Raw genomic sequence first — 27,224 nt, forward strand, 5'->3', positions numbered from 1 at the left:
TGGAGCTACCTCTGCTGCTCTAACGGCTCCTTTGACTGTGGTGGTCCTTCCATGAGCCAGTTCCACTGCCTCTACAACATGCCCGCTGAGATTCTCCTTTGCCAGGGTGCAAAGGACCAAGCCCAGTTTGGAACTCCGATGCGCTGCTGTTATACCACTGGTTCCATGAGAGACCTCCTCTCCTACTATACCCAGATAGGACAGTCTTTCTAATGTGTCCCTTGTAGCATCTCCTTTTTTGTGACGGAATCTAATCTGCCCTCCCCTTTTCCTCCGCCCTTGCTCATCACCAGGCTCAGTCACCCACGAGGCCATTGCTGCACTGTTCTTGCATACAGTGTTTTCAGCAGAGGAACAAAACTGATGTGATTCTGAGCAGTTCCACCCTGGTCCTCTTGGGTCACATGGGAAGTGCTAGTCAGAGAAAATGCACAAACTCTATCCTCCAAGACTGCTAAGGTGTTTGGGAAGGGAACAGTGGGATGTTTCACCCCCTTTTCTTCTCAGACAACTGCAGACCGCACAGGACAGGAAGACTGTTCATGGCCTGCTTTGATACCTACTGCTTTCCTCATGGCCCAAATAGGGCTGACAGAAAACTGAATGATTTTTCAACAGTTTCACTCTGCTGCTGTGCCAGCTGGCAGCATGGAGGAAACACCATGTGAGGGAGCAGCAGAAGCCCAAGTGCAACATTTGTGAAATTTTAAAAGCGGGAGACAGTCATGTTACATGTAATATCTTCTTATGATAGTGGGTGTGAGATAACCCATAACTTATTATCCTTATGCCTCCCTAAGGGATTGTGGATCACAGAAGTGACAACCAAGTGTCTTTGGAGACCTGAGAAACAAGTATTCAGTATGCCCACACCTCCTGAAGTATATTATTGCTTTTATGAAAGAAGAGTTGAGTCCCATCCTGTGCTGTAATATCGATGCTTCCATTTTTCAAACCTTAGTAGCCTAATTAGTATTTTCCTGTTTTGAAATAGGCATGATGGGAAGGAGGAATTCATTATTCAAAGCACTCTCATTAAGCAGAGAATTTCTCTCTACTTCTACTGGTAGAAAAGGCTGTCATATTCAACTAAAAATATCTTCCCTTATTTTTTAAGCACTGTAATTTATGAAGCCATCTCACTTATTACATATGGTACCAGTCTACAAATCAAGACTACAAAACTTTTTAGATTTCCTGAGAGGAAGCAAAATCATGGGAGTACTACATTAAGAACATATTGCTTGCTAACACAAAGTTAGTGATTTGCTTTAAAGCAATTACTTTCTGAAGCACGAGGTAGTTCTATTCGCTTAGCTGCTTGCTTCAACATGTAGGTCAAGTAAATATCTCGTTCCGAGACAATTGTTCGATGGAGATCAGGAAATTCTCCAATCATTTCAGCCATCATCTGCTCCAGTAAATCTTTCTGTTTACACTTCTCCACGTCATCTTTACTGAAAGAAAGAGAAACAGTCCCAATGTCTGTATTATGCTCTGAAAGTCCAATATAGACATGCTGACTTGTAAAATCATATGAGACCTGTGCTTCCTAAGAAAGCAAAAGCACCTTCCCTAAAGACTCATATTCTAAGCGGTGTGTCTGAACTTTGTAAAAGGGAAAGAAGAAGGTGGTCAATCATCTGAGAGACATTCAATAGAAGTCATTAATTACACCTTACTGATGGGAAGCTAAACAAATACATAATCTGGCATCACACCTGAGACAATGTGCCAAGGCTTTGAGGGAAGGAGCTACTACCACTGCCCAGTTAAGGAATATTATTGACACTGCTCCTCCAGGGGCTTGTGAAGTACTCCTGAAGCAGCAGGATCAGTCACCACAACACAGAGCATTTGAGAGTGTGCACAGGGAGAGGAAGAGTAGGGCACCTCCTAAGAGGTCACTTCCAAGCCATGAATCTGAGGAAATGGGTAGAATTCTGTATGTTCCATTAAAGTTGGACACCCCGGCCAAAGATCTGAGGAAGAAAGTTCTGAGCTGCCAATCCCCTGAGTGGGAGTATGAAGAATGAATGGGAAGTGAGGATGAGTAAGCAGCTGCAGGACAAAGTCAGCACATTTACCATGTAGTACTGTGCTATTTCTGGGAGTTCCGAGCCTTTTGTTTGTTTCTGGGGTTGCAGTGCAGGCGACAGTTAGAACAAACATGTAAACAAACGTTTTGATATCACTAAGTAACAAAGACAGCAAAATGTGTTTTATTTGCTTGCTTTTAGTATATCTGAGTCATGGAATGCTCTGGGATTGGGGATGCTGGAGCCAAGGACAAGCGACAAGTGTATTGTGCATTTTATATATAATATCTTAAAGAGATGATGCCAGCCTGTTTAGACAAGATGTTGATATTTATTTAAAAACCCTTCATGTAACCATCAAGATATGAATATACTGGAACTGACTCATCATGACCTTATAACTGTAACCCTGTCTTTCCTTACCCCCTCCTACTCTCAGTTTTGCTACCATCGCCTGTTGTCACATCCAAATTTAGACTGTAAGCTCATCTGTGTAGGGACCTTGCCCACACACATAATAAGCAGCAAAATTTGCCTGTTTTAATTTAGTGATCAATGTCTCCCTGATGGGAAGAGAGGAAAATGCAGGGAGGTGTGGCACAGAAATCCTTCTTTTAGTCAATGAAAAGTTTCTTAAAATGAAGAGCAAAATCCATGCCACAGGCTGATAATAAAGAATATTAGTTACTCCCATATTTTGCATATAAGCTGCTAATTAACAGGTCAAAAGAGAGTGCCAGATATTGGCTCCACAGTTGGATTTGACAATATATGCATAAGTGGAAATAGCAATAAATAAAACCTAAGTTAAAGCAAGGATGGGAGATAGAAGGTGCAACTCTCATGGCTCAGCTCTGGGTCTCTGAAAACCCATGTAGTTCCCTCTGAGCTGCTCATGGTTCTAACCACTACAGGAATGGACAAGTGCTAAGGATCAGAGAGCATGGGCCAATGGATTTTTGCATATAGTGTTCTCATTCATTCCCCTGCAAGCCCACTATCACTCTATACATCTGCTGGGAGCACAAGTACATTGCAGTGGAAGCCGGGAATGCACTTCTGAGCCATGCAAATTAGTGCTGCTTTTGCTGAGTTTATTTGGCCCCTATTTGGATGGAACCAAATTTGGCCCTACCATTTTTTTGTAGGGGGAAAAAATAGACAAACAGAACAATGGAAATGGGAACCATTGCATTATTGTAACACTTGCTGGAAAGTTAATAAAGACCCTTTTGAAAAGGTGCTTTTAATGAACAGAACAGTCAGACATTTAAAGGTTACAGGCCATACTCTCTTCTGCACCAAGACCCACCCTGCTCAGAGAGCTGGTAATCATATCTCAGTTCTCATGTGAAATATGACAGCAGGCTATGGTCCCTATGTGACCATAAAACAGCTGTGAATTGGCACAGCGCAGCTTCACTTTCTCCCTGTCACAATCCCTCCTTCTACAGAAGGATGTGGGGGAGGTTGGCAAGAAAGTAGCTCCACTGACTTTTACACCAACTGAGATACTCCTTCTCCAGGGAAATTCTCATTTTTCCAGCCATAGCCAGATTCCAGACCTTTTATACCACTTGGCTGATGCAGAGAGGTTGGAACAGGATCATAAAAGCTAGCCCTGCATTTTTTTAAATGATCATCTACAGAACACACCATGCATTTTATGGTGCAAATACTGCTGATCTGACTATCTCATTGACATCGACTGGACTAGCTGAGTGAGTAAGATAAACAGGATTTAGTTCTAATGAAGCAGATCAAATAAGAAATTGCTGATAATTCTTCCTCTTGGCTGATTTAGGGCCTGATCGCCTCCGGAAGATTGCTAAGGACTTTTAGCTCTCACTGAAGTCAAACAGGATGCTCAGCAACTTGCAAGATTGGGTAATTACAATCTACCTTTCACAAATAAAGCTGAGACACTTACTCATACCTGATTGGGTCAGATAAGAAGCAGAGGCCCCAGGCAAGCTTGACTTTTTGCCAGAAAGAAAGTGCAGCGATGGCTCTCTTAAACGTAACAGGGATGGGTCTGTCTCCAAGATGAAACTTACAGAAAGGTACTTTACCAGCCTGCAAGAGAGGGTACATATTAACTGTTGGTAGATTGTTAGGACACCGTTACTAGTTACACTAACCTAAATGTCCTACGGAATATTAAGGAAACAAGGGCAATTATTGTCATACTTAAATATCAGGTAAATGAAGGTTACTTACCTGTGACTGGATGTTCTTTGAGATGTGTGGTTCCTATCAGTATTCCACACCTGGGGAGGCATGCGTGTCATGTGTCAGAGTCCAGAAATTCTAACAAGCAGTGTCCATTGAGGCAGTGCGGGATGACGCCTCTCCTGTTCTTCTTACTGCGAATTCAGCAGGATCCAAAGCAGAGGGGACGGTGGGCGGGTAGTGGTATGCAGATCAGGAACACAATCAAAGAATATCCAGGTACAGATATGTAACCTCCACTGCTTCTTTGAGTGCTGGTCCCTGTGTGTATTCTACACATGGGTGATTGACAAGCAGTTTCTCAGGCTGGAGCGGAGTGCAAGGAAGATGCTTGCATCTGCAGCAGTGACCTGAACTAGCACACAATGTATAGCAAATGCATGGATGGACCTCCAGGTGGTCGCTCTCCATATATCTAGTATTGGAGCATCCTGTATGGATGCTATGGAGGTGGCTTGTACCCTCATGACTCCGTCAGGAGGAGGTACGTGTGCTAACCTATGGCGCTCGATGATGCACCCAGAAACCCATGTAAAGATTCTCGGAGAGGATATTGCCTGACCACACTCTCTTTCTGGTATCGCAAGAAAAAGTCTTGGTGATTTTCTGATAGGCTTGGTCCTTTGCAGGTAGAATACCTGGGCATGCCTGACATTAAGAGAATGAAGTGTTGTCTCTTTGGCAGAAGCATGGGGTTTTGAAAAAAACAACAGGTAAAAATGGATACTTTGGTTTACATGGAATTCAGAAATAACCTTGGGAAGGTACTTAGGATGGAGGCAAAGGAATACCTTTTCCCTGTGAAAAACTGTATATGAAGGGTCTGCCATGACGGCTCCCAACTCGCTCACCCTCCTGGCTGAAGTGATTGCAACTAAAAAAACAACTTTCATGGACAGGTGGGATATGAAGCATGTCACCAAGGGTTCAAATGGTAGTATGGTGAGTGCTGACAATGAAATTTAGGTCCCATTGAGGTGTAGGTTTGACTACTGGTGGAAAAATCCTGAAAAGGCCCCTCATGAGTTTTACTGTAGTTGGGTGGGTGAAAACGAAGGGAGGAAGGCATTACTCACTGCAAAATGGACCCATAGTGAGCTAATGCAAAGGCCCAAGATTTTTTTTAGAGACAGGAGATAATCTAAAATGACTGAAATATCTGCAGTGCCTGGAGAAGGCCAATTATGCTGCACCCAAGTAGAGAAATGTCTTTAGTTAGGTAGCAGGTCTTAGTTGAATCTTTCCTACTTTGGGTAAGAAGAGCCTGAACGGGTGCTGAACAGAAGCATTCTATTTCTGATGAGATAGAGCAAGTCTGGATTGGGGTATCTGATTCTGCCCCCAGCCCTGAGTTATGAGGTCCAGGAAGGGGCAGATCCTGACCAGCGGGCAGGCTGACATCTTCAGGAGCTCCGGGAACCAAAACTGCCTGGATCAATTGAGTGATAGGAGAATGACACTGGACCTGCAGTGACGAATCTTTTTCAGGACCTGCAATAGCCGGGGAATGGGAGGAATGGCATACCTGAGAGTCTATGTCCATGACAACAGAGAAGCATCACTCTGAAAGCAGTACAGGGGAAGTTTTCTGTTCATTTGGGGAGCAAGAGATCTCATTTAGTGAATATTTTGATCAGCACAGAGTCGTGAATCTCCCATTCGTGGTCCACAGAGGAGTGCCTGCTCAGGTTGTCTGCTAAAGAGTTTTGAGCACTTGGGAGGTGTATGGCTTGGACAGGGATGAGGTTTCTGACGTGCCAGTTCCAAAGCCTGACTGCTTCTAGGCAAAGAGGACGAGCTCCTGCTCCACCCTTTTTGTTTATGTAAAGGACCATGCCGATGTTTGTCTGACATCACTTGGATGTGAAGTGAATGTATAAGCAGGAGAAAGGCTCTGCAAGCCAGGTGGACTGTACACTGACGTGCAGGCTGGCCTCCCGTGGGGTGCAGGTACCTTGTGCAGTGTGGCTGTTCAGGTGAGCACTCCAGCTGAGAAGGGAAGCATCGGTTATGATGGTGGCTTTGGAGGTGGGAGTGCTGAAGGAAATACCCACTCATTCTCTCCAGGTTCGACCCCCCAGGTGAGGGAGACGATGACTCTGGCTGGAACAGTCACTCTGGAGTTGATGTGATCTTTGTCTGGTGAGTAGACTGACCAGAGGCAGGCCTGTAGACGCTGTAGATGAAAGCAGGCCAATGGCGTCACCTAAATGCATGAGGCCATATTTCTGACCATATTTCTTGGTCTGCGAGTCATCCATGCTAGCAGGTTGCTCATTAATTGAAGTCATTCTGATGGAAGGAAAGCTCTCTCAGAAACAGAGTCTGGTGTCTCTCTGATGAAGTTTATCATCCATTTGGGTGATAAAACAGACTTTTCTTTGTTTATGCAGATGCCCAGGGCTGCTAGAAGATGGAGCAGATACTCCATCACCAACTTGACCTCTTGGCAGGAGTGACCTACCAAGAGCCAATCACCCAGATATGGGAAAACTGTGCAACTCTGACATCTTGTTTGGGCTGCCACCACAGAGGAAACTTTTGTAAACACTCTGGATGCTGCTGCTAGCCCAAAGGAGAGGACTCTGAACTGGAAGTGTTCTTGGCCCACCATAAGGCACAAGAACGTTCTGTGGGGGAGAGGGAGAGGAAGAGGAGGAAATTACTTGAAAGGTAATTTCCAAGACCCAACTGCTGTGATCAAGTTCCAAATGTGGGTGAAGAATGTGAGACAGACCCAAAAATAATGGGAGAGGAGGTGGGTGATATCAGGGTTGTAGGCAGCTGGGAATGGGCAGATGGTGTGGTGGTGTAGGGGGCCAAGATACAAGGCCTCTGAATCCTCTGACATTTCCATGGAGGCTTGGCTTGATGCTGGTGGTAGAATGTTTGAGGAGGGGGTGGACTTGACCTACAGGCTTGTCTCTGGTGTTTTCTCCTCATGGCAAGAGTGTAAATCCCCATGGAGTACACAGTATCTGGAGTCCTTTAACCAACGTAGGGACTCATCCGTTTTCTTGCTGAAGAGATTCAGCTCCTCAAAGGAAAGGTCCTGTTTGGTATTCTGGACCTCCCTGGGGAAACCTGAAGACTGTAGCCAAGAATCCCTCCTCATGACTATACCAGCGACCAGGCCTCTGGATTCTGCATCTGCTGCATCTACTGCAACCTGGAGGGGTATTTGTGCTGCTAATTTGCCCTACTCCATGAAGGACTGAAATTGGGCTCTGTCCTCAGAGGGAAGCTTGTCCTTGAAGTCCAGCAGCCTGGAACTGTTGTTAAAATCACATTTAGCTTACAAGGTCTGATAGTTAGCAATACGGAATTGCAGGTCCGTAGAGAAAAAGACTTTTCTCCCCAGAAGGTCCAACCTCTTTGAACCCTTGTCAGTTGGGGTGCTCTTTTGGTGTTGCGACCTAGCCCTCTCCGTAGCTGCCTGTACTAGAGAGTTGGGGGTGGGGTGGGAGAAAAGAAATTCAGCTCCCTTAGCATGGACAAAATAGCACCTCTCATGTAAGGGGCACAGGATGCTGGAGTGTGCCAGACCAGCTTCATGATGGCCTCGTTAAGTGGAAGTGCCACCTCACTTGGGCCTGCAGGTTGCAAAATATCCAGGAGCTGGTGTTGTGGGTCTTGGTCCTCCTCCAGCGGTATCTGGTGGTCATTGGCAATCCTTTGCAGTAGCTCCTGACATGGTCTATGATCATCTGGGGGAGATGGAGAGGAAGGATTGACTACTTCATCCAGAGATGAGGATAAGATTCCTGTCGGTACCTGTGGATCCGGGTCAATATCCTCCTCCTCCTCCTCCGACTCCAATGGATCTGGTGGATGCCAAGAAGTAGTGTGGGAATATTCCTAGATGGGCCCAGTGCATCTGCCATAGGGATCCCATGGCCCCCATAAGGCCAGAAAGAGGGGACAGCCATTTGTGGGGGACCCCATGGCATTGGCTACCAGCGGTCCCCTGGGAGTCATGTCGGGAGGGGTAGCATCCAGATTGCCTTGATTGTCGGGGCTAGTCCTTCTCCGAGGAGGTGAATGAGTGGCCATAAAGTTTGACTTGTCCAAGTTCAAAAATTGCTTCAGTTGCAATGCTAGGGCCATCGGTATCGTGGCACTCCTGCCTGATGGCTGGAGATGACATGGTTCCTGAGACATCAAAGTAATCTTCTCCTCCGGTGTAGTAATGTCCCTCAGGAGGGCCAGGCTGAAGAGGATGGGAGACGGTGGATAATGGAAGAAGATATCTTTCGGTGTTGTACATGTCCGTATGTCCCAGTGCTAGGGGCGTTTCCACAGTCAGAACTGATGGATCTGGCACGTCTCTGGAGGTAGTGCGGTCCTTGGATGAGCGAGCCAACCAATGGGTCCAGATCTACCCTCAACAAAACTGGCGGACTATTGTGTTTCAGAGCCAGAGTCACTGACGAAACCAGCAGATCTTTCTTCTTATGCATTTTACCCTCGAGCCTGGGGGTCCATCAGTGGTGCTGGTCTCTTAGGATCCACGTGCAAAGCCTCACACAATCTCGATGGGCTTTGGGGGAGGGGGGGGGATCGATTGCGTGTCTTGTGGACAGTCCTGTAAAGGGATCTGTCCTTGCGCCCATGAGAGTGCGCCCCTACTCTCATGAGAAGGCCTGGAGGAAGAGGCCTTGGGATTAGGAGCTGCAGACTCTGCTCCTAAGCTCATGCTTGGAGAGGTGCTGCGCATCTGTTGGGGCCAATGTACAGTAGAGGGGCCTCCTTGGCCCGGATCAAAATGGGGCCCCATAGCATTCTCCATAAAGTGTTTCCTTAGACCAAGTTCATGAATTCTTGGTGGAAACAAGAAATAAATACTGCACTTTGCACAGATAGGCATCTCACCCAAGCAGAAGGGTCAGCTTTGATGATCCTCGTTCACGGAGAAGGAGAGAGGGCAGGAGACGTAATTCTTGAGCACTCAGACTCTGGGCATAGTCCAAGACCATGGGAAGGAAGTCCCCAGACCAGGGAAGCTACACTAACTCTACTATGCTAATAGAAAAGCTATAACTAGGGCCCCACCAAATTCACGATACATTTTGGTCAATGTCATGGTCGTAAGATTTTTTAAATCCTCAATTTTATGGTTTCAGGTATTTACATCTGAAATTTCCCATGTTATAACCATGGGGGTCCTGACCCAAAAGAGGGTTGTAGGAGGGTCGAACTGTTGCCACCCTTACTTCTGCTTTGCAGTTCATGGAGGCGCTGCCTTCAGAGCAGGGCAGCCAGAGCAGCAGACACTGCAGACATGAGGGTTACATGGTATTGGGGGGAGATTATCACTTTTTGGGGGAAGGCAGGGCTCACCTTATGGGTGGGTGTGGTCGGGGGAGGGGTGCTGTGCCAAGGCTCCTTTAACACTCAAGCACTGGAGCCAGGGAGGGGTAGGGATGGGGGAAAGGGTGTCAAAACCTTTGTAGAGTGGGGGGGGGGGGGCCACTGGCACCAGAGCCCAAGCCCCCTTCTTTGGAGAGCAGGGAGCAGCAGTGCATCCCCAAACTGCAGGCCTCAGGCAGGTACGGAGCAGCACTTCACAGCAGCATTCCCTGCCCCCAAACTGCAAGCCTTGGCCAGGCAAAGAGCAGCACTGGCTGGGGCTGCACTTGGCACTGGGGGAGCTGATCCCGCCACAAAGCGCAGCCCCTGCCGGCACTAATCTGTGCCTGCCCAAGGCTTGCCGTTTGGGGGGAGGGGGCAGTGCCACCCCCTACCACCCGCCCCCAACTATGCCCATAGTCCTGTGCATGTCCCCTGGTTTCGGTGCCATTGGCGGGGTGCGCTGGGCTCCAGCTGCTGGTCCCAGCTGAGCTGGGAAGGAATGGGACTTCCTCTTCTCCTGCAAGAGTTGCTTCCAGTGCCGGATCAGACCCGCCTCCAGGAACCTCCCCCAGCTGCAAGAAGCTCTGTGGCTGCTCCCTGTACAGTGACCCCTCCCCCCCCAGGCTGGGAAACAATGGGAGTAGGACGCAGAGTGGGTGCGTGAAGCTTCCTGCAGCCAGGGGAGGTTCCCGAAAGTGGATCTGACCCGGCCCCGGGATCGGCCCCTTCAGAAGAGGAAGTCGCAGCCCTGCCAGGACTAGCAGATGAAGTCCAGCATATGGTAGGAGTCCCGGCTGGGACACCACCAGCCCTTCCCCTCCCTGGTAGATTTCACAGGGGAGACCAAATTTCATAGTCGGTGACATTTTTCATGGCTGTGAATTTGGTAGGGCCCTAGCTATGATGCACAAAAACTATTTACAAATCTTTTTATAGTTTCTATCAAGAGGAAAAGCTGGAGAAATCAGTAGACACAGGGATTCCGACTCAGTCCATGCAGCAGAAGGAAGGAACTGCAGAGTCATCAGCCCGCATTGCATCTTATGCCATCAGTTGGGAGCACGAGGAGATCAACTGCACAATCAAACACTGCTAATTAAAATTTCCAGACTCAGGCATGTGACTCTCAGGTGTGCCCACATGTGGAAGACACATTGTGACTAGCATAGGTCAGATTAGATCCTTATAATGGTCCCTTCTGACCTTAAAGTCTATGAGCACTCAAAGAAGAATTGTAAATTTTGTAGGTAAATAACCTTTTCATTTTCAGTGTAATATTTCATAATGGAATACTTCTTTCATGAAATGCGGCAGATATTACAATAAAAACACAGGGCTCTATTCATATCAAACAGCACCTCCCTAGGTAACCCATTCCAGTGCTTCACCACACTCCTAGTGAAAAATGCTAGGCTCCCAAAGAGACACCCTCTCTCAGTCAGCTTAGGGGGGTGGGTTTACCCTTCTACAAGACAGGCTACATTCTTATTGTGTAGGTGGTGCTCATAGGCCGGCCAGTTCTTCCTGCTACTGACAATAAAGGGAAATAAGTGGCGGCAGGGGAGCGGAGCAACAGGTTTTCACAATATAAATGTAGCAGAATCCATCCTTTATTCTTAGAGTCACAATTCAAGACTGAGGCTTTCCTCCTGTGTGTTCATGCCGCCATACTCCACCCGCCAACTTTTTTCAACTGCCAGTTTAAGCAAGCATTGCTTCTTCTCACACCCACTATCCATGTGCTCAGCTTCTGGATCACCAGAGACACAGCGATCACCAGTCCGCCTAAACGCCTCCTCCCCTCTCAAATGAGGGATATGAAAGACACAGCTTTTTAAACCCCTCCCCCCACACACACACACAGTGCCATCTGAGACAACATTTTACCCAACACTTTAGCCTAAGTATAGGGCAAAACGTAGGAACCATTGGCACATGTTGATTTTAATTAATTAATTAGGTTTTTGTTCTTTGCAAAAGTGTTCTGTTTTATTAATTAAAAGTCTGTGGCCCCCTGCTCCCACCCCTCCACAGAGGATTCCAACGCAGTTGGGGAAATGCTGATCTAGAGAACTAGAAGGACATCATCATAATCAGGACAGACTGAAAACTGAGCTGCAGCTCTCTCACCCTCCACTGGAAGTGGAGAACATGTTTAGTCAGACGCTACAGAACTCAGGGCATGGGGGTATTTGTTTGCAGATACCAATGCAAATTCTTTGGCTCCAGATAAAGGCCCCAATTTGCCTGGGAACAGGATTCCACCCGCCTAGAGCTCACTGAAGGTTCAAGACCAAAACTGGGAGAAAAGCTCGATGTGAAATGTTTAGCATCCCCTCACGCTCAGCTGGAGACCTACTGTGATTTCAATATCCCCCAGCAAAAGCAGAGAAGTAAGAACGGAATATCACTATTTCTAGGGAGAAGACAAAAGCTGTTAAAAAAGCAAAAAACCCCAAATTTTTAAATCTTCATGGAACCAGAAGGGGGCAGTAAAGGGCAAAAGCCACCATTTTCCTCAACTTTTTGCAGTTCCCCTTTAAGGTGAAGATGAGTCTTAGCTCTCTGGCCTCACCATATATAAAGCAAGGATCAGAAAAGAGCACTCTGGCCAAACAAGTGACTTTCTTTAGTTGGACTGTGGTACAAGAGACTGGTATCTTTACTTTAGAAAAAACCACTTCCAGCCCTTACCTCTTTGAAAGCCTCCCTGAATTCCCCTCCTGGGGCCATTCCCAGCTGTTCTGTGATGTGAGCAGACACCTTCAGCAGAAGCATTTGCATCAGTCCTGACATGACTCCATTCTACCAGAAAAGGGAGAAAACCATTAAAAGAGAACCATCAACCGGTATGGATTACTAGGAAGTACGCAGAGACATTGTGCCATTATCAATCACTGAAAACCATCAATCATTCTGATGAAGAAATATTGAAAGCCATCCTCTGGAGCTGATTTACTGCTGAACACAGCCCCATTATTCCAGCTTTCATCACTTATACGTGGGATCATCGCTAAAAATGCTCTTTGGTTACACACCAGACTGTTTGCTTAAAGAAAAATGTGCTTAAAAATAAATAAACCAGTCTCGTTTCAGCCTAGGTTTATTCCCCTGCCCTACCCAAGACGAGAAGAAAGTGTCTGCCCATGTGAATAGCAAGAGCAGCCCATACCATGCACCTGCAGTTGAAAGGATTACAACAACCACTGCATTCGCCTCCAAACATAAGTAACACAGAACATGAGGATATTTGCCGTTATAGGGACATTGGAGTGAGGTACATCTAGCAGTCTAAGCATGAAGCAGCTAGATTCCATCAAACAGTGCTGAACACTGACTGAGTCAAATCGGATCTCCTTTTTTCTAATCCAGAAAAGAGTGCCAGGCAGTTTCCTGTTCATGGACTTGCACATGAGATCTTAAAGAAAAACCCTGAGCTTGATTCATCCTGTGGGCACAAGAAGGGATCCAAACGGGATTGGCAATTGTAGCACTGCCAGTTTCCACTAAGGGAAGACAGCTTTAAGCTCCGCCTGGGGCTCCAGAATAAGGTAGTGAAAATGAGTGTTCATTCACAGAATACACTAGGACAAATGCTTCCACAAATTCAGGAGCGATCCTCAGCAAGAGAAGACTTTTTTTTTTTTTTTTAAACTAAAGCAGCTGAGATCACTTGCTGCCATTTTCTCCCTTAGGACAGATGTACCTTGTGGATAGACAATACAATAAATACAAGCCCCCATCCTTAGGCTATATTACAGTAATCTCTCAGCAGCATTTTACTCACAATTGTTCATGCATTTTCATTTATTTAAGACTTTAATTCTCTTTGTCTGGATTTGTGCTGCTGGTGGCTGCCTATTATTTTCTTGAGTATAAGTAAATAGGACAGCCACTGGATTTTGGGCAGATTAAGAACATGATTGATGAGTACACTGCAGTCAAGTCCTGCTACACAGCAGGACACGACGTTTCCATCATTGTGCAAAAACAAAACCCAGAGTACAAGCACAAAGTAATTACATCAGTCCTAAAGGAGCAAACGGCAGCAAATGATCTCAGCAGGAACCCAGCTTCGGCTGCTTTAGTTTAAAAAAAAATTTTTTTTAATTTTTCTGGGGATCACTCCTGAATTTGTGAAAGTATTTGTCCTGTGTAGTCTGTGAATGAACACTCATTTTCAATAGCCTCCCTCCCACTCTCCTTGCTGGCCTGGTGATTTCTCACTCCTGGTGCACTTCACTCAGTAGCAAATGGGTACCTGGCTTCAGGAGGGTAGGCCATTTCAAGTATAGGGTGGGGTGCCAGCTCTTGGTTATAGGATTGTGGCGACAACATAATATCTAGTGACCGGCACTCGCCCCGCTCAGCCCCTCCCGCTCGGCAATTACAGTAGACCTGAGACCTGACCTTATCGGGACCTTTACTGACACACCTAAGATAGCACGTCTGCAATGGCAAACAATGGGACGTTGCAAATAGCCAGGGGCAGCCATCAACTGTTACGAATACGGCACATAGCCCAGCAGCCATTAGCTGTTACGAATACAGCACATAGCCCAACAGCCATCAGCTGTTACGAATATTGCACATAGCCCGAGTGCATAAACACTGCTGCATCTCGGTGGGTCTGACTGAAGAGAGCTGTCGGCCCACCAGACTGCACGCCTGAAGCTGCTGCCTCCCTTCCCGCCCCCGAGTCTTCTACTGGGCGAGAGTCGAGTCGAGTGTAACCGGTCCGGGTCTTGAATCCGAGCGTTTCTCGTATCCCCCCATTGGCCAGGCGTCATGACCCTGTTCCTCGTGGTGGTAAGATTTTAAATAGCATGCTTGTTATAGTTTTCAGGTATAATTAACATTAATTAATTATACTATTGGAAATCATCTAATCGTTAATTAGTGTATCCTGTGTCTTGTTATCCTTCTAATCTGCTTTAGTCCCCCTATTTAGGAAAGTAGATAAGTCTGTTATATGTGATGTTCCTTTTCCCTTGTAAAACCCCACATCCTCTTGGCCCCAAATAAACTTGTAAGTAGTTAAGAAACTGTTTTCTCTGCGTGGTGCTTGGCCTGGTGATTTCTCACTCCTGGTGCACTTCACTCAGTAGCAAATGGGTACCTGGCTTCAGGAGGGTAGGCCATTTCAAGTATAGGGTGGGGTGCCAGCTCTTGGTTATAGGATATGGCGGTTTGGAATTTGCTCCTTTTCAAAAGTCCCAAACTGCTCACCTTTCAGAAACCCTCCCTTCTCCCCAGCACAGCACTCCACAGCAGTCTTTGCTAAAGGATCCTGGGATGATGACTGGGGTGGCTTTGACCCCTTGACTGAAATCAAGGCAAAGTTCTGATGTTTAGGTTGAGCTTTTCTTTGTGTTTTGGATCTCCACTGCAAAGCAAAATTTGGGATGTAAACCAGCAAGAACTGAAACTGGAAGAGAGGCCTCAAAAATCCCTGCTAACTAATCTGGGGCATTTCACAGTGCTCTAACACCACATCCCGTCACTATCAGGGAGCAGGCTGTTGAGTAAGGGGGAACAGTCAATGGCACAGATGGCAGTTAGGGAAAGAGCTCTTATTGAGAGTCAGTGGGAGTTGGGTGCTTTTGAAAATATCCACCCTAGGCAGGCTTGATTACCATTGGGAATGGGTAAAATGCAACTGTTTCTACATACACAAAGGATCCTCATCCATATAGAACTATTTATGAACCTTAGATTTTGAAATGGTCATTAAAAGAACAGCACAAAAATATTAATAATTTAATTGAACAAGGTTCAATGTTGTATTACTTGCAGTGCCCCGAGCAGCATCCCAAGTCTGGGCAGGACCTGCTGACCACTACACTATAGAGCTGCAATCATAAGTCTCCTATATAGAAAAAAATGTAAAAAGTCTATCAATGATCTGTAATCAGTTTTTTTTTAAAATAAGATTTTTATTGGCTGTTTCCTCTAATAAAGTTGCAAGGCAAAAACTGTTGCAATCATATTTAGATATCGTAAAGCAGGATATTTTGTTCCTGTTTTAACTGTTTAGAAACTTTGATGATGATGATCCCTTGATTGCACAGAGGCGGTGTCATTTTGGTCATTGCTTTAGAGCAAAACTTATTAAAAAACGTAACATTTAAATATGTTGCAGTATCCTGGTCTTTGATATTCCATAAAGCAATAACTCGTCCTTCCTGTTTTGTATTTAACTGCATGAGTCAAAGAGCTTACTGAGCAGCCCAAGAAAAAAAACACCACTAACTTCTTACTCACTACATGTGATTTCAGATGGCTAACAAGTGTTCTCATTTTGGGACCAATCCTGTAAATACAGACTCTCAAGCAGTCCCACTTATGTCAATAGGCTACTTACTTATGCCTAAAGTGCACGATACAGTCAAAGTATCTGCAGCAGACTATGAATCTGTCCGTTTAACTTGATTATTTAAGACACCATTGATCGGTGACCCAATGCTTGTAGTCTGTGCTAGTTATGATAAATATACCATTTAATCAACTCTTTTTGGTGCCTGAGTAAATTTAACTGCATTAAACATAAATAAAGTTCATTGTTTGATACAGATAATAAAGAGACTGAGTTAATATTTGCATACACATCCACACATTAGCAGCCAGGCAGTTTGGATATGACTAATCTATGATGTAACACAAACAACGAACATTAACACGCTATACAATGGAATTAACAAAAACAACAATACACTATGATGAAGGAAAAAAGCAACCAAATATACCACCCAGAAACCACATAAAAATTAAATGCCCCAAATATACATATATACAAGATTTATGCTAAAATTCCATAAAATAGTTTCAAACGAACACTAAGATTGCAAAATTAATCTCCAGTCCTGCAACTCGATCCACATGGTGAGACCCAGGTAGAGCCCTGCTTATATCAAAGGGCTCCTTGTACAAATCCAACTGTAGAACTGAGGCCTTAAGCACTGAAAAGCCAGGAATTGCTGAAACTAAAGTTTAACAAACAACCTTAACTCTAAGGGCTGGTCTCTACACAGTAAAGCTATTACAAAATAAGATAGGTTGTGAATTTAAAATGCAATAGCTATTCTGCACTAGCTCCCCATGCAGACACTCTTATTTCACACTAAAGCTACGTCTACACGGCCTCGCACTTCGGACTACGGGGGTGTAAACTGTAGCCCTAACAGTGCTTTTGTGCAGTTTAACTTAATTTACTTTATGAGTGCCAATATGGGGAGCTAGTGCAGAGTACCTATTCCACAACAGTTATTCCAGGCTATTTCCTCAGGTAGGTAAGCCCTGACCTTTATAGTTACACACCCCAGGTCTGACGTGCTACTAGGCTTGGTAGCAGTTGGTACCAGCCATGTTTCTGTTCGATGAACTACCTTTTAGCACAAATAGATTTAAATTTCACTGGAGGGAACCATACCTGCTTTATAGCTTGCTGAAGTTTCTCCAGATTGATTTCTTTGGCTTCCTTTAGCAATGTCTTTTCATCCATCTTTAACATAGAAACTCTGTACTGACAAAGTTCAACCACAACCACATCGGGCTGCACCTCCTGTATTGTCTGAAAAAGATGGATTTATTTACATAAATGCAGACAAGATTAAGTGGTTCTGCAGCAAATATTGATTTTCTTATACGAGTTATTTGTCGGGTATGGGGCTTAATAGGAATCCATTTCACAAATCGTTTTCAATTAACACCACAATGAAAAATTGCTTCAGGCAACTGATATTGCTCTGAGTAATCACATGCTTTCATTTTTCTTCAAATAAATTATGCCCTACTTATTTGACGAAAAATAAGGAAGAAGCTAGTGAAATGTATTACCTGTCAGCCATTTGGGGACAGGAACATAGAGTACCAGTTGTGCTGGAAAAATCTAATCTTGTCTTATTTCGTACATGTTAGCTAAGTTCGTTTTAAATGGTACTTGATGATCTTCAGCATCACAAACCTATTTGGGACGGGTCTTGCCTAAATCAAAAGCCCAAATTGCTAGAGAGGCTGATCCAAGCAGAGATTTCCTCCTGCTCAGCTTCCAGTGCCAAACAGGGTTGTGGGACCAACCTATGTTGCAGAGTTTGCATGGGACATGGAGCTTCAAACAGCTGTTGCTCTGCTAGCACTTCAGACCTGTCCTGATTCAGTTACTTCCACCCCAAAGTTTGAGAAACAATCCCAGTTTTTACAGGTCTGTTCTGCTTCCCACAGTCCTAGCATGCAGAGCAATTAAAAGTTCCAGCTTCCATTCTCAGCGTGATCCCAAATCACTATGTGACAGTATATGATCATGTGTTATCATAATGAGAAAACACAGATGTTAAAACTCCATGTTATAGTTTCCTGGCATGATTGTCATTAAAGTATCAATAGGTGAGAATGCTAGCCCTAAAACCAGCTACCTGCACTATACATGCATCTGCCTTAAAAATATACCACAGCATGCTTTAAAGCCAATTCCTGATAACATTTGGGACTTGCTAGCAGTTTCATTTGATCAAATTATTGTTTAAATATTATGGCCTACAACTTTACTTTGTACCATAATCCTGTCAACCCCACAAGCTAAGTTTAGGGAAGAAGTCTAGTAAAGCACAGGGCTGAGTCAAGAGACAGATTCTAGTCTCAACTCAGCCACATACTTGTGATATAGTGATTAATTATCCCTCCATAGCAGTACTGAGTCACTGACCCAGCTTGGTACTAAAGGCACTACAAAGGATGCCACATTTTGGAGGAGATGTAAAACCAATGGTCTTGACCATGGGTGAATATAAAAGAGCTCATGGCACTTTGCACGGACGAGAGGTGTGGATTCTTTGCTCTATATATAACTTTAAGAATATGAGGAAACTACACAGACACAGTTGGGTTCCAAATAACTGACTTTAGGAACTGTATACAAACATATAGTGGCTTCTGCAATAGAAGCCAGAGATGTCTACTAGAAGCTACTTACAGAGATACTATCCAATTGCCATACACTATCAAGAATGTTAGTTGCAAAGTCACGGCTGAATCATGCAATTACATTCTACGACCCAAATCCCAAGATGTCCTACACTACTGCAAAGTTATTGTTATGAAAATAAATCAGTTTCTTGTTGTCAACTTTCCAGGCATATAATAAAATGTTGCTGAATGGCTCAGCCTGCGTGTTTACCTTCACTACATCTCTTTTGCTGCTGTCACTGAAGTGGGCAGTACCAACCACAAACACCTTAGACCCTTCCTCAGTGACAAGTTCGGTCACAGTGCTTGGTAGATTGGGCTTTTTCTGTCTCTTCTTCATCTTCATCTCCAGGAGAATTTTAAATGCATCTGCATCAGCTACAAAGTTTAATAAAATATGCATGTTTATAAGCTGCATGTGAATTAAATTTTAAAAAATACATAGATGATTAAATAGTTCAGCAGAATTAATATACCATTGCTTTAGCATGCAAGTCCTGGAGTCAATTCTGGGACCATATTGTTACTGAGATCCATGTCTTGGGCTGGCTCCTCTGTGCATGGATCTCAGTACGTGGAAGAGGGGCTCAGGTGCCTCTGTGGTACTAACGTCACCCCCCTGGACAGTGAAACAGGCTCTCCCTGCAGTTCATGAAGTGGGAAGGGAGGAGACGTGACAGTTGGAAATAGGATGGTGGGTGGAAAGGCACAGTGTGCCTTCCAAAGGATACAGCCTCACCTTGGGCAGTATTCATTTTTGCAGATTCCCTCAGGGATTTCTGGGAGTCACTGTACCTTGGTGGGGGGACAGTGAAGGGGATGGGGGGGAGGGAAGAGTCCATGATAATGTTACTCCCGTGGAGCTTTGATGCCAGACAGCCATTGCAGAACTACAGAGCCTCTGCAGGGATGGCCCTTTGATCTGCCAGGTCTGCAGGGACAAAAACCTTTTTGAGATTTCCCAGTAAAATGTCCCATGCAGTAGGTTTTGCCTCTGGACAGGGTGATGTAGCCCTGGTAATGTAGGACAAAGGATAGCTATCATCCTAGTTCTTAGCAGATATTGTTCAAGTCACAAAACCACCTGCAGCTTGGCAGGTTCTGTTCAGGAAAGGATCCAGATGAGTATAAATAAGGACTAAAATGCACTGGCAGAGTTACTGGGGGATTGTCTACACAGGAAAATTTAGCACCATAATTATATTGCTATAATTCCCCTGTGGACACTCGTATTCCAGTATGTTTGGAGAAGTTGCTTTGGAAGTAACAAATTAAACCAGAAGAAGGGATTCTTACTCTGGAATGAGACTCTCCACAAAGGTAGTTATACCAGTTTAATAAGAACAGTAAGTTTCCTCACATAGACAGATCCTGTACATGTGTGAACATGTATAGTGCGTGCCTACACTAGCAATAGCTCCAATGCCTAATCTAAGCCTCTTTTGGACTGGTCTACACTGAAAAGTTACATTGCCATAGCTATAACTCTCAGAGGTGTGAAAAATTCACACCCCCGAGAGAGACAGTTAAGATGAGTTAACCCCTGGTGTCAACAGAGCTAGGTCAATGGAAGAATTCTTCCATCAACTAGCTACCGTCTCTCAGGGAGGTGGATTACCTATAGCGATGGGAGAACCCCCTCCCCCACTGCTGTAGTAAGTGTCTACATTGAAGTGCTATGGGAGACCAGCTGCAGCTGTGCTGCTGTTGCATTTTAAGTGTACACATAGCCAAAACCACTGAAGGCCATTATAGTTTTAAATGACATACAGTTATGCCCAAGTCTTCCAAGAGGTATTTACTTGACATAACCCTCAATGGTTTTTCCCAGGTTCAGCACCATACCATTTCATAGCAAGAACCAATACAACATAAATTCAGCCTATTTATACTGAATGTAACAAAGAAACTGGCATGCTCTACTAAGACTGCACTGCTGCAATGTTTCAGTGTAGACCCTTTGGTCAGGTCTACACTAAAAAGTCAAGTCAACCCAGCTACTTTGCTCTGGGGTATGAAAACGTCATGATTCTATAAGAACCCTGCCAGTCACAGGAGCGAGTTTCTACATTGAAGTGCTACAGTGGGCACAACTGCTGTAGTGGTTTAAGGGTAGACACAGCGTTGTCTATGCTAGCACTTATTCTGGCAAAACTTTGGTTGCTCAGAAGTGTGAAAAAAAAGCACAGCCCTGAGCAATGTAAGTTTTGCCAGCATAAGCGCTTGCGTGGACTGAGCTATGTCGATGGGAGATGTTCTCTTGCAGACTTAGCTACCACCTCTCATTTAAGTGGTTTTATTATGTTGGCGGGAGAGCTCTCTCCCATCGACATAGCACGGCTACACAAGCTGTACCGAGACAGCTGCTGCGCTGCTGTACTTTTTAAATGTAGCCCTTAAACGTTTTAAATGTAGCCCTTAAACTATGTATCACATGGTTCTGCATATGTATCACATGGTTCTGCAATAGCCCAAGGCTATGTCTACACTTAAAGCACAACAGTGACACAGCTGCATCAGTGTAGATACTCACTACAGGTGATGGGAAGGGTTCTCCTGTCATTGTAGTTAATCCACCTCCCTGAGAGGCTGTCTATACCAGGGGTTAGGTGAAGTTAACTATGTCTCTCAAAGGTGTGGATTTTTCACACCCCCAAGAGACACCGCTATTCTGATGCAACCTTTCAGTGTAGACCTGCCCTAATTCATGAAAGCAGCTTGTGAAGACCCAGGAAGTTAAATTAACTGAGGTAGATAGCGATTCCCATTGATTTTAATAGAAAAACCAAACAGCTTTGAATGATGCTTTTTAAGTAAGATTTAATATGTATTAAAAAAAAACCAGAAAGAGTGGAGAAGTAATTTTGTTTGCAACAAACTTGCTTTACAAGCCAATAGGAAATATTTCTCTGGCAAGTTGTTCTACAGGTTGGTAGCACTTTTAAGCTCCTCAGAGGTCAGGAGAGTTACGGTTGTCCCACGGAGAAGGATTAGTCAGGGTGTAGATAAGGTGTCAAAGATGCAGATAAATTGCAGAACCATGGGATACATTTTATTTATCTTATGGTTTAGTAGATTATCATATGACTTCGACCTCCAAATGTGTTGTGCATGTACATATTTCATACATAGGATTTGACAGAAATGCTGAAGTCTTTCTTTAATTGGAGGATATTTGCAATAGTTTCCTACTTCATGGTCAATGCCAAGCAACTTAAGTCAGTAGTACTCTCCCTTACACACAAACCTTCAGACTGAATTTATATTTCATGAGCAGAAAAAATAAAAAGTTATTAGCGTCCCCATATTTCATCAGAGAAATTTTCAGTTATCCACTAAACTGACCAGTGGCTTAGTACACTGGTCAGGACTGCCACTCTTCCTACATTTCACAGGACAGTCCTGATCTAAATGGCTCTGCCCCACAGCCTGCAAGCCTAGATTTCAAGACAAACATTTATTTTGGCCATTGCAACAGGATAACATCACATCAATGACAAAGACATGAAATCCTCATGATCTGGTGCAACATCACTATCATTGCAGTGGCATGATATAGAACCCAACATGTACATACTCAAGTATTGCTTAGAGAACAGGACCCCGCTTAAACACTGCTGGATCTGACTATGATCCCAAAAACTTTAGTTTTAAAACATGGGAGTAGATTACTGATACACACCCCCAACAGACAAATATGCCCTTTTTTCACCATTGCTATTTTCAGATTTGGCCTTTATGGTAGAGCTTTGGTGCAAATCATGATCAAATTCCCTCGCTTACATGTCTACCTTTTTTATATAGGGTCATTAGCTCCTTTTTGGACTAGTAATCACATTAATTGCTACAAAATGAAGCAGCGCAAACATTTAGCTTTACATTCTACCGTTATGACATTTCTTTTTTCCTGATCAAACTAACACATACAAATATTCTGTGATGCGTCTGAATCTTCGTTTGGGCCATCTTCTGGTGCATCGGAGGAGGGCACTGATTCTGCAGCAGCCTGCATGAAATAAGAATTCAAAGGACAATGGGAATTATAATGAAGTGTTTTACACTCCTCTCTCCTTGTTAGTCTGGTTAGGTTGAATCCATGTATAATATTCAAGCTTCTAAATTATTTAAACAGAGACAGAACCCAAAATCTGATTTTTCAACTGCTCTTTTGTAAGCTGGAAATTTATGACAGAGAAAAATATATTTGAAGACATTTAAAATCTATTTTGAAAAATATAGTATTTATAAACCTAACACAGGGTTCACATAATCAGATTATAGATTCTATTCAAGCAGACTACTCTCTGTAAAACATCATAGAGAAGAGTCTTGTGTGTAAGAAACCACTGTGCACAGATGATTCTAAAAGCATCACTACTTATGGGAAACATCGTATTTCATTTAACAGCCAGCCAGTCAGTTTTTTAACTTGTGTACCATTATGAGTCTGAGGCTGTGCCTACTTTACAGCTTATGTCAGCAAAATTTATGTTGCTTAGTGGTGTGAATAAATCACTCCCCTGAGTGACATACTTACACTGACATGAACGCCAGTGTGCACAGCCCTAAATGGGCGGGAGAGTTTCTCCCACTGACATAGCTTCTACCACTCACGGGGGCTGGAGTAGTTAAGTAGTAGTGTAGCTGCTCTGCTTTAAACTCTCTAGTGTAGCCATACCCCAAGAAGAATGCAAATTAGATATCACAAAAATACATTCAAAAGGGTCTGTTAGGTATTATACCATTTTAAGTTATATGTGTGAAAGAGAGAGAGACTACAAAATAAGGCCTGATTCTGCAAACACTTATGCACATGCTATTTCCCAAATATAAATAGTCCACGTAAATGGGAGATGAAGTTAAAAAACACGTGTAACTCTTTGAAGGCTTAAGATCTGTCTGACTGGATGTCCAAAGACTTATTTGAAAATTTTACACTTTGAGATATTTGAGGCAACTCTTTGACTAGCAAACTCCCTTTGATTCATAGTTAGTATGAAAGCTTTAAGAACATGGAACTACAGACAACACAGACTTGGAGCACTCCTCGTAATTCAGCCTGCAGTTTTTTGGGACTGATCCAATCTCCAAGCAAATCAGAGAAATATAATTAATGCAGAAAGAGACTACAAACAAAGTAAAGCCCAACTGTGAGCTATGTTTAGGCAAGGGCATTACTTCAAGTTGTTTCAGGTAATTGTTGGGAGGATCTGGAATTCTTCATCAACCCCAGCCAGTAGCAATCACACACCCAACCTGTGTTCTGACTTAAAACAAAAATCACACACATTGAGAAAGGGGACAAGCAGAGCAGCTCTGCAGTACCCAATTTAAATAATTCAAGGCAGTTCATAATGTACCTGTTCTGTAGCAAAAGCATAAACAGGACACAATAGACAGGACACAATTACCAATATATTCAAGTACCCACTCAGCCTCTGAGTACCCACTCTCTAAGCCTCTCTAAGAGTAAGCAACTCTATTCAAACATCAATAACATTTCATATTATATTTTTCAAATATGTGGCATAAAAACCTGAATAAATTCTGCCATTTGTAATGGCTTTATCATTATAATGAGGTTGAATGGGGGTACGTGTGGAAGAGTGCTATTTGCCAGATAAAACCATCTTTATTTTATTATTATTCAAAACACAAACACTATCTTCCATAGCAAAGTATTTCCAGGAACATGGGAAAGTGAGTTGGGAGAGAAGAGAAACAGAAGGAATTCAAGAGTGTAAAAAGGCAACTAGGCCCTGATTCAGCAAGGTACTTAAGGTGCCTACAATGGGACTGCTCACGTGCTTAAAGTTACTTGTGCTATTTTATCATGAACCCCTGGAGTCAGGTATTTAGGAGAGAATCTCAGCTTTCACTTACAAATAAAAAGAGTAGATTTTTACCACTCACAGTTGCAGAGAAAAGCCTGAAAATAAACCTTAGAGGCCCAAAAACTGGAATCAAACAACAAGAATCCACCGTTTAATTTTTTTTTTCAAATCTCATAATTTTTTAATACTTGGGGTTGGTAACAGTGGGCATGTGCTTAAGTACCTGGCTGATTCTGGGCCTGTTAAGTGCCTTCTATCATTGCTACTGGGGAAGATGCTATTTCCAATCCTACCTCAGGCTGTTGCTCCTCCTGCATTACTGAAGTGTAGTTTAATTCCACTAATCAGACAAGGCCTGTAAAAAAAATAAAAGGTGAGTGGTGGGGTGGAGGATAATAAAAGATTTAGAGCTGTAACTAGCAAAGGTTGGAGCATTTATGAAAAACTACAGAAAAATATTGAAAAAAGTATAGGCATTTCCATCCTCCACCTTCCCCAGATAAATAGTTAAGATAATAGAAGCAACCTAAAGATATATAGCACAAACTTGTTTATGGAAAATATTTCAAAGATAGCAAAAACCATTGGGTCAGCGGGAGTTGGAAATAATGGGGATTTGGCTTTGCCAACCCAGCTACCTGTGGTTCTGCAATGTACAGGATTATACCAATTTCTGCAGATCAACTACAGACAAATGGAAATAAAAGGGCGTAAAAGAAGAAAAGAAAGTTCTTGGTAATAGGAAAAGTGCTGTTCCACTATGTGGGTCTCCACCTTTTTCCTTACATGAACCCATGCAACAACAGAAAAGAGTTTCAGGAACCCTCTTATTTTGGTGACTCCCCTCCTACCTAGCTAAAAAGGGAGATGATCACAAACCCCCCACCCTGGACCTATTTGATGGACAACTCACAAGTCCATGCTGAGAAACCAGGTATTAGGTTTTGCCTCCCATTATAAACATTTATATTGGTGTCATGCATCAGACAAAACATTATGAACCAAGAGGCTTGATTCTCAGTTGCACTAAGGCCCCTTCACACACATCTCATTCCGGATAAAGGAGCCTTAGTGAAACTTACAATCAGGCTGTTTAGAGGCTAGGATGACCAGATGTCCCGATTTTATAGGGACAGTCCCGATACTCAGGGCTTTTTTCTATATAGGTGCCTATTACACTTCGTGTCCCTGGGGGTATGCGGCACATCCCTGGGGGTATGCGGCACATCCCTGGGGGTATGCGGAAGAAACTGTGTAATGGTGGATTTTATTTAATTATTTCATTTATTGCATTTTCATATTAGGCTGTTCAGACAAAGCTTTAAAACTCTGTGGGAATTTGCTATATAAACTATGGTAATTTACTTTAAGATGTACCAATGAGAACACAGATACACAGAATGTACAGAGCCCTCACCTCCAATCACCGTACTGCATGGATTCAGTTGTCCAGCAACTGCCCAGTTTAACAGAGCACAGAACTTAGTCAAGGGGTTTTTTTTGGCTGTATACATTGCACCACTATAACCGTATCTGTATGTAACCGTGAAATATGGACAGATGGCTAAAGATAGGTAGTATGTTCTGCTTAACACTAAGTATAAGTGATAAGAGGGATAGGGGTACGAGCACAGCTGGTAGATCTGAAAGGAGGTAAGCGGGCAGCTGGTAGATCTGGAAGGGGGTACGCAATAAGAAAAGTTTTGGAACCTCTGGTCTCGGGCATGCAGCAGATTGTAAGAGCTATTGAACCAATTAACTATTCCTTCTTTGTGCAAACTTCTTCCACAGAACCCAACACTGTTAATCCACCAAAATAAGTATTGTTAAAATAAAGAAATCACCACTCCGGGCTTTGGAATCAGACTCTTCTGTAACCTGGTTCATTGCATGTCTGAACAATATTATCTCAACTAGAATGCAAGCTTTTTGGACCTGGGTCAAATTTTACTTCATGCTCTGTACAGTATGAAGTGCATTGTTGCACGCTGGATTTCTAATTTTCATTCAAATGGATTTTTATTGCTTTCTGGCTGCCACTTAAAGGTGGATATTGTAAGAAAAATATCCAACAGGGCAGCAAGAAGTATCAGCACGTAGCTCAGACAGCTGCTCACATATATAGACAGACCTTAATGATTTACACCGTAGGGTTGTCTACTGCTGTTGGTCACCCAGCAAACTGGAGTCTGGAGGGAGGGTGGGAGGGAAAACAACTGCAGTTCAGGTAACAAGACAATTCCAAGGAGATTAAAAGCTTGACTCTACAGACTCTCTGTGGGTAAAATTCCCCATGAAATCAGAGGGAGTCTGTGCAGAGAGCAGCTACAGATTAGGCTCCTAACCTTCGAATCAAACGACATTAACAAAACCAAAATTAATATCTGAGTTTTTGTAAAGTAAGTTCCCAATGATCTATTTATAAAAGAAGTCCCTAAACTGCGGGGCGCACCTCTTGGGGGGATTGGAGGAACGTTTGGGGGGACGTGGCAGGGCCCAGACAGCCCCCACAGGGAGCAGGGAGGGAGCAACACCCATCCCCGCTCTGCCTCAAGCTCTGCTCCAGATGGTCCTACCCCTCAGCCATGGCCTCAGCCCACAGCCTCTGCCTCCCACGCTCAGCCTCAGCCCCTAACCACAGCCCTGTTTCCAGCCTCAGTCTCACTCCCAGCCCCAGCTGGGGGTGGGGGAGGTACCACGGACAGGGGAACACGATGTAAATAATTTGGGGACCACCGGTCTACACGCAGACAAGAGTTATAAGTATGCAACATAATTGATAACATGCTTTCAAGATGAATTATTT

The 27,224-nt window shown here is 43.9% G+C and overlaps 1 protein-coding gene across 2 annotated transcripts in view; it reads right to left on the reverse strand.

The window, feature by feature from the left end:
• Nucleotides 1-27,224, reverse strand: part of TRABD (TraB domain containing) — a 52,792-nt gene that overhangs the window by 10,523 nt on the left and 15,045 nt on the right. For both annotated transcript variants that reach the window (XM_067564347.1, XM_067564348.1), the window contains exons 2-8: nucleotides 24,712-24,773; nucleotides 22,512-22,590; nucleotides 18,796-18,962; nucleotides 17,053-17,193; nucleotides 12,318-12,428; nucleotides 3,976-4,115; nucleotides 1,285-1,457 (exon numbers count right to left, since the gene is read on the reverse strand). In XM_067564347.1, coding sequence (XP_067420448.1) covers nucleotides 1,285-1,457; nucleotides 3,976-4,115; nucleotides 12,318-12,428; nucleotides 17,053-17,193; nucleotides 18,796-18,962; nucleotides 22,512-22,590; nucleotides 24,712-24,735 — 835 coding nt within the window. In that variant the 5' untranslated portion in view covers nucleotides 24,736-24,773. The remainder of the gene's footprint in view (nucleotides 1-1,284; nucleotides 1,458-3,975; nucleotides 4,116-12,317; nucleotides 12,429-17,052; nucleotides 17,194-18,795; nucleotides 18,963-22,511; nucleotides 22,591-24,711; nucleotides 24,774-27,224) is intronic.

The sequence above is a fragment of the Emydura macquarii genome, unplaced genomic scaffold (assembly GCF_026122565.2).
Source record: "Emydura macquarii macquarii isolate MOO-44397 ecotype Brisbane River unplaced genomic scaffold, CSIRO-AGI_Emac_v2 contig_2636, whole genome shotgun sequence".
NCBI lineage: Eukaryota > Metazoa > Chordata > Testudines > Chelidae > Emydura > Emydura macquarii.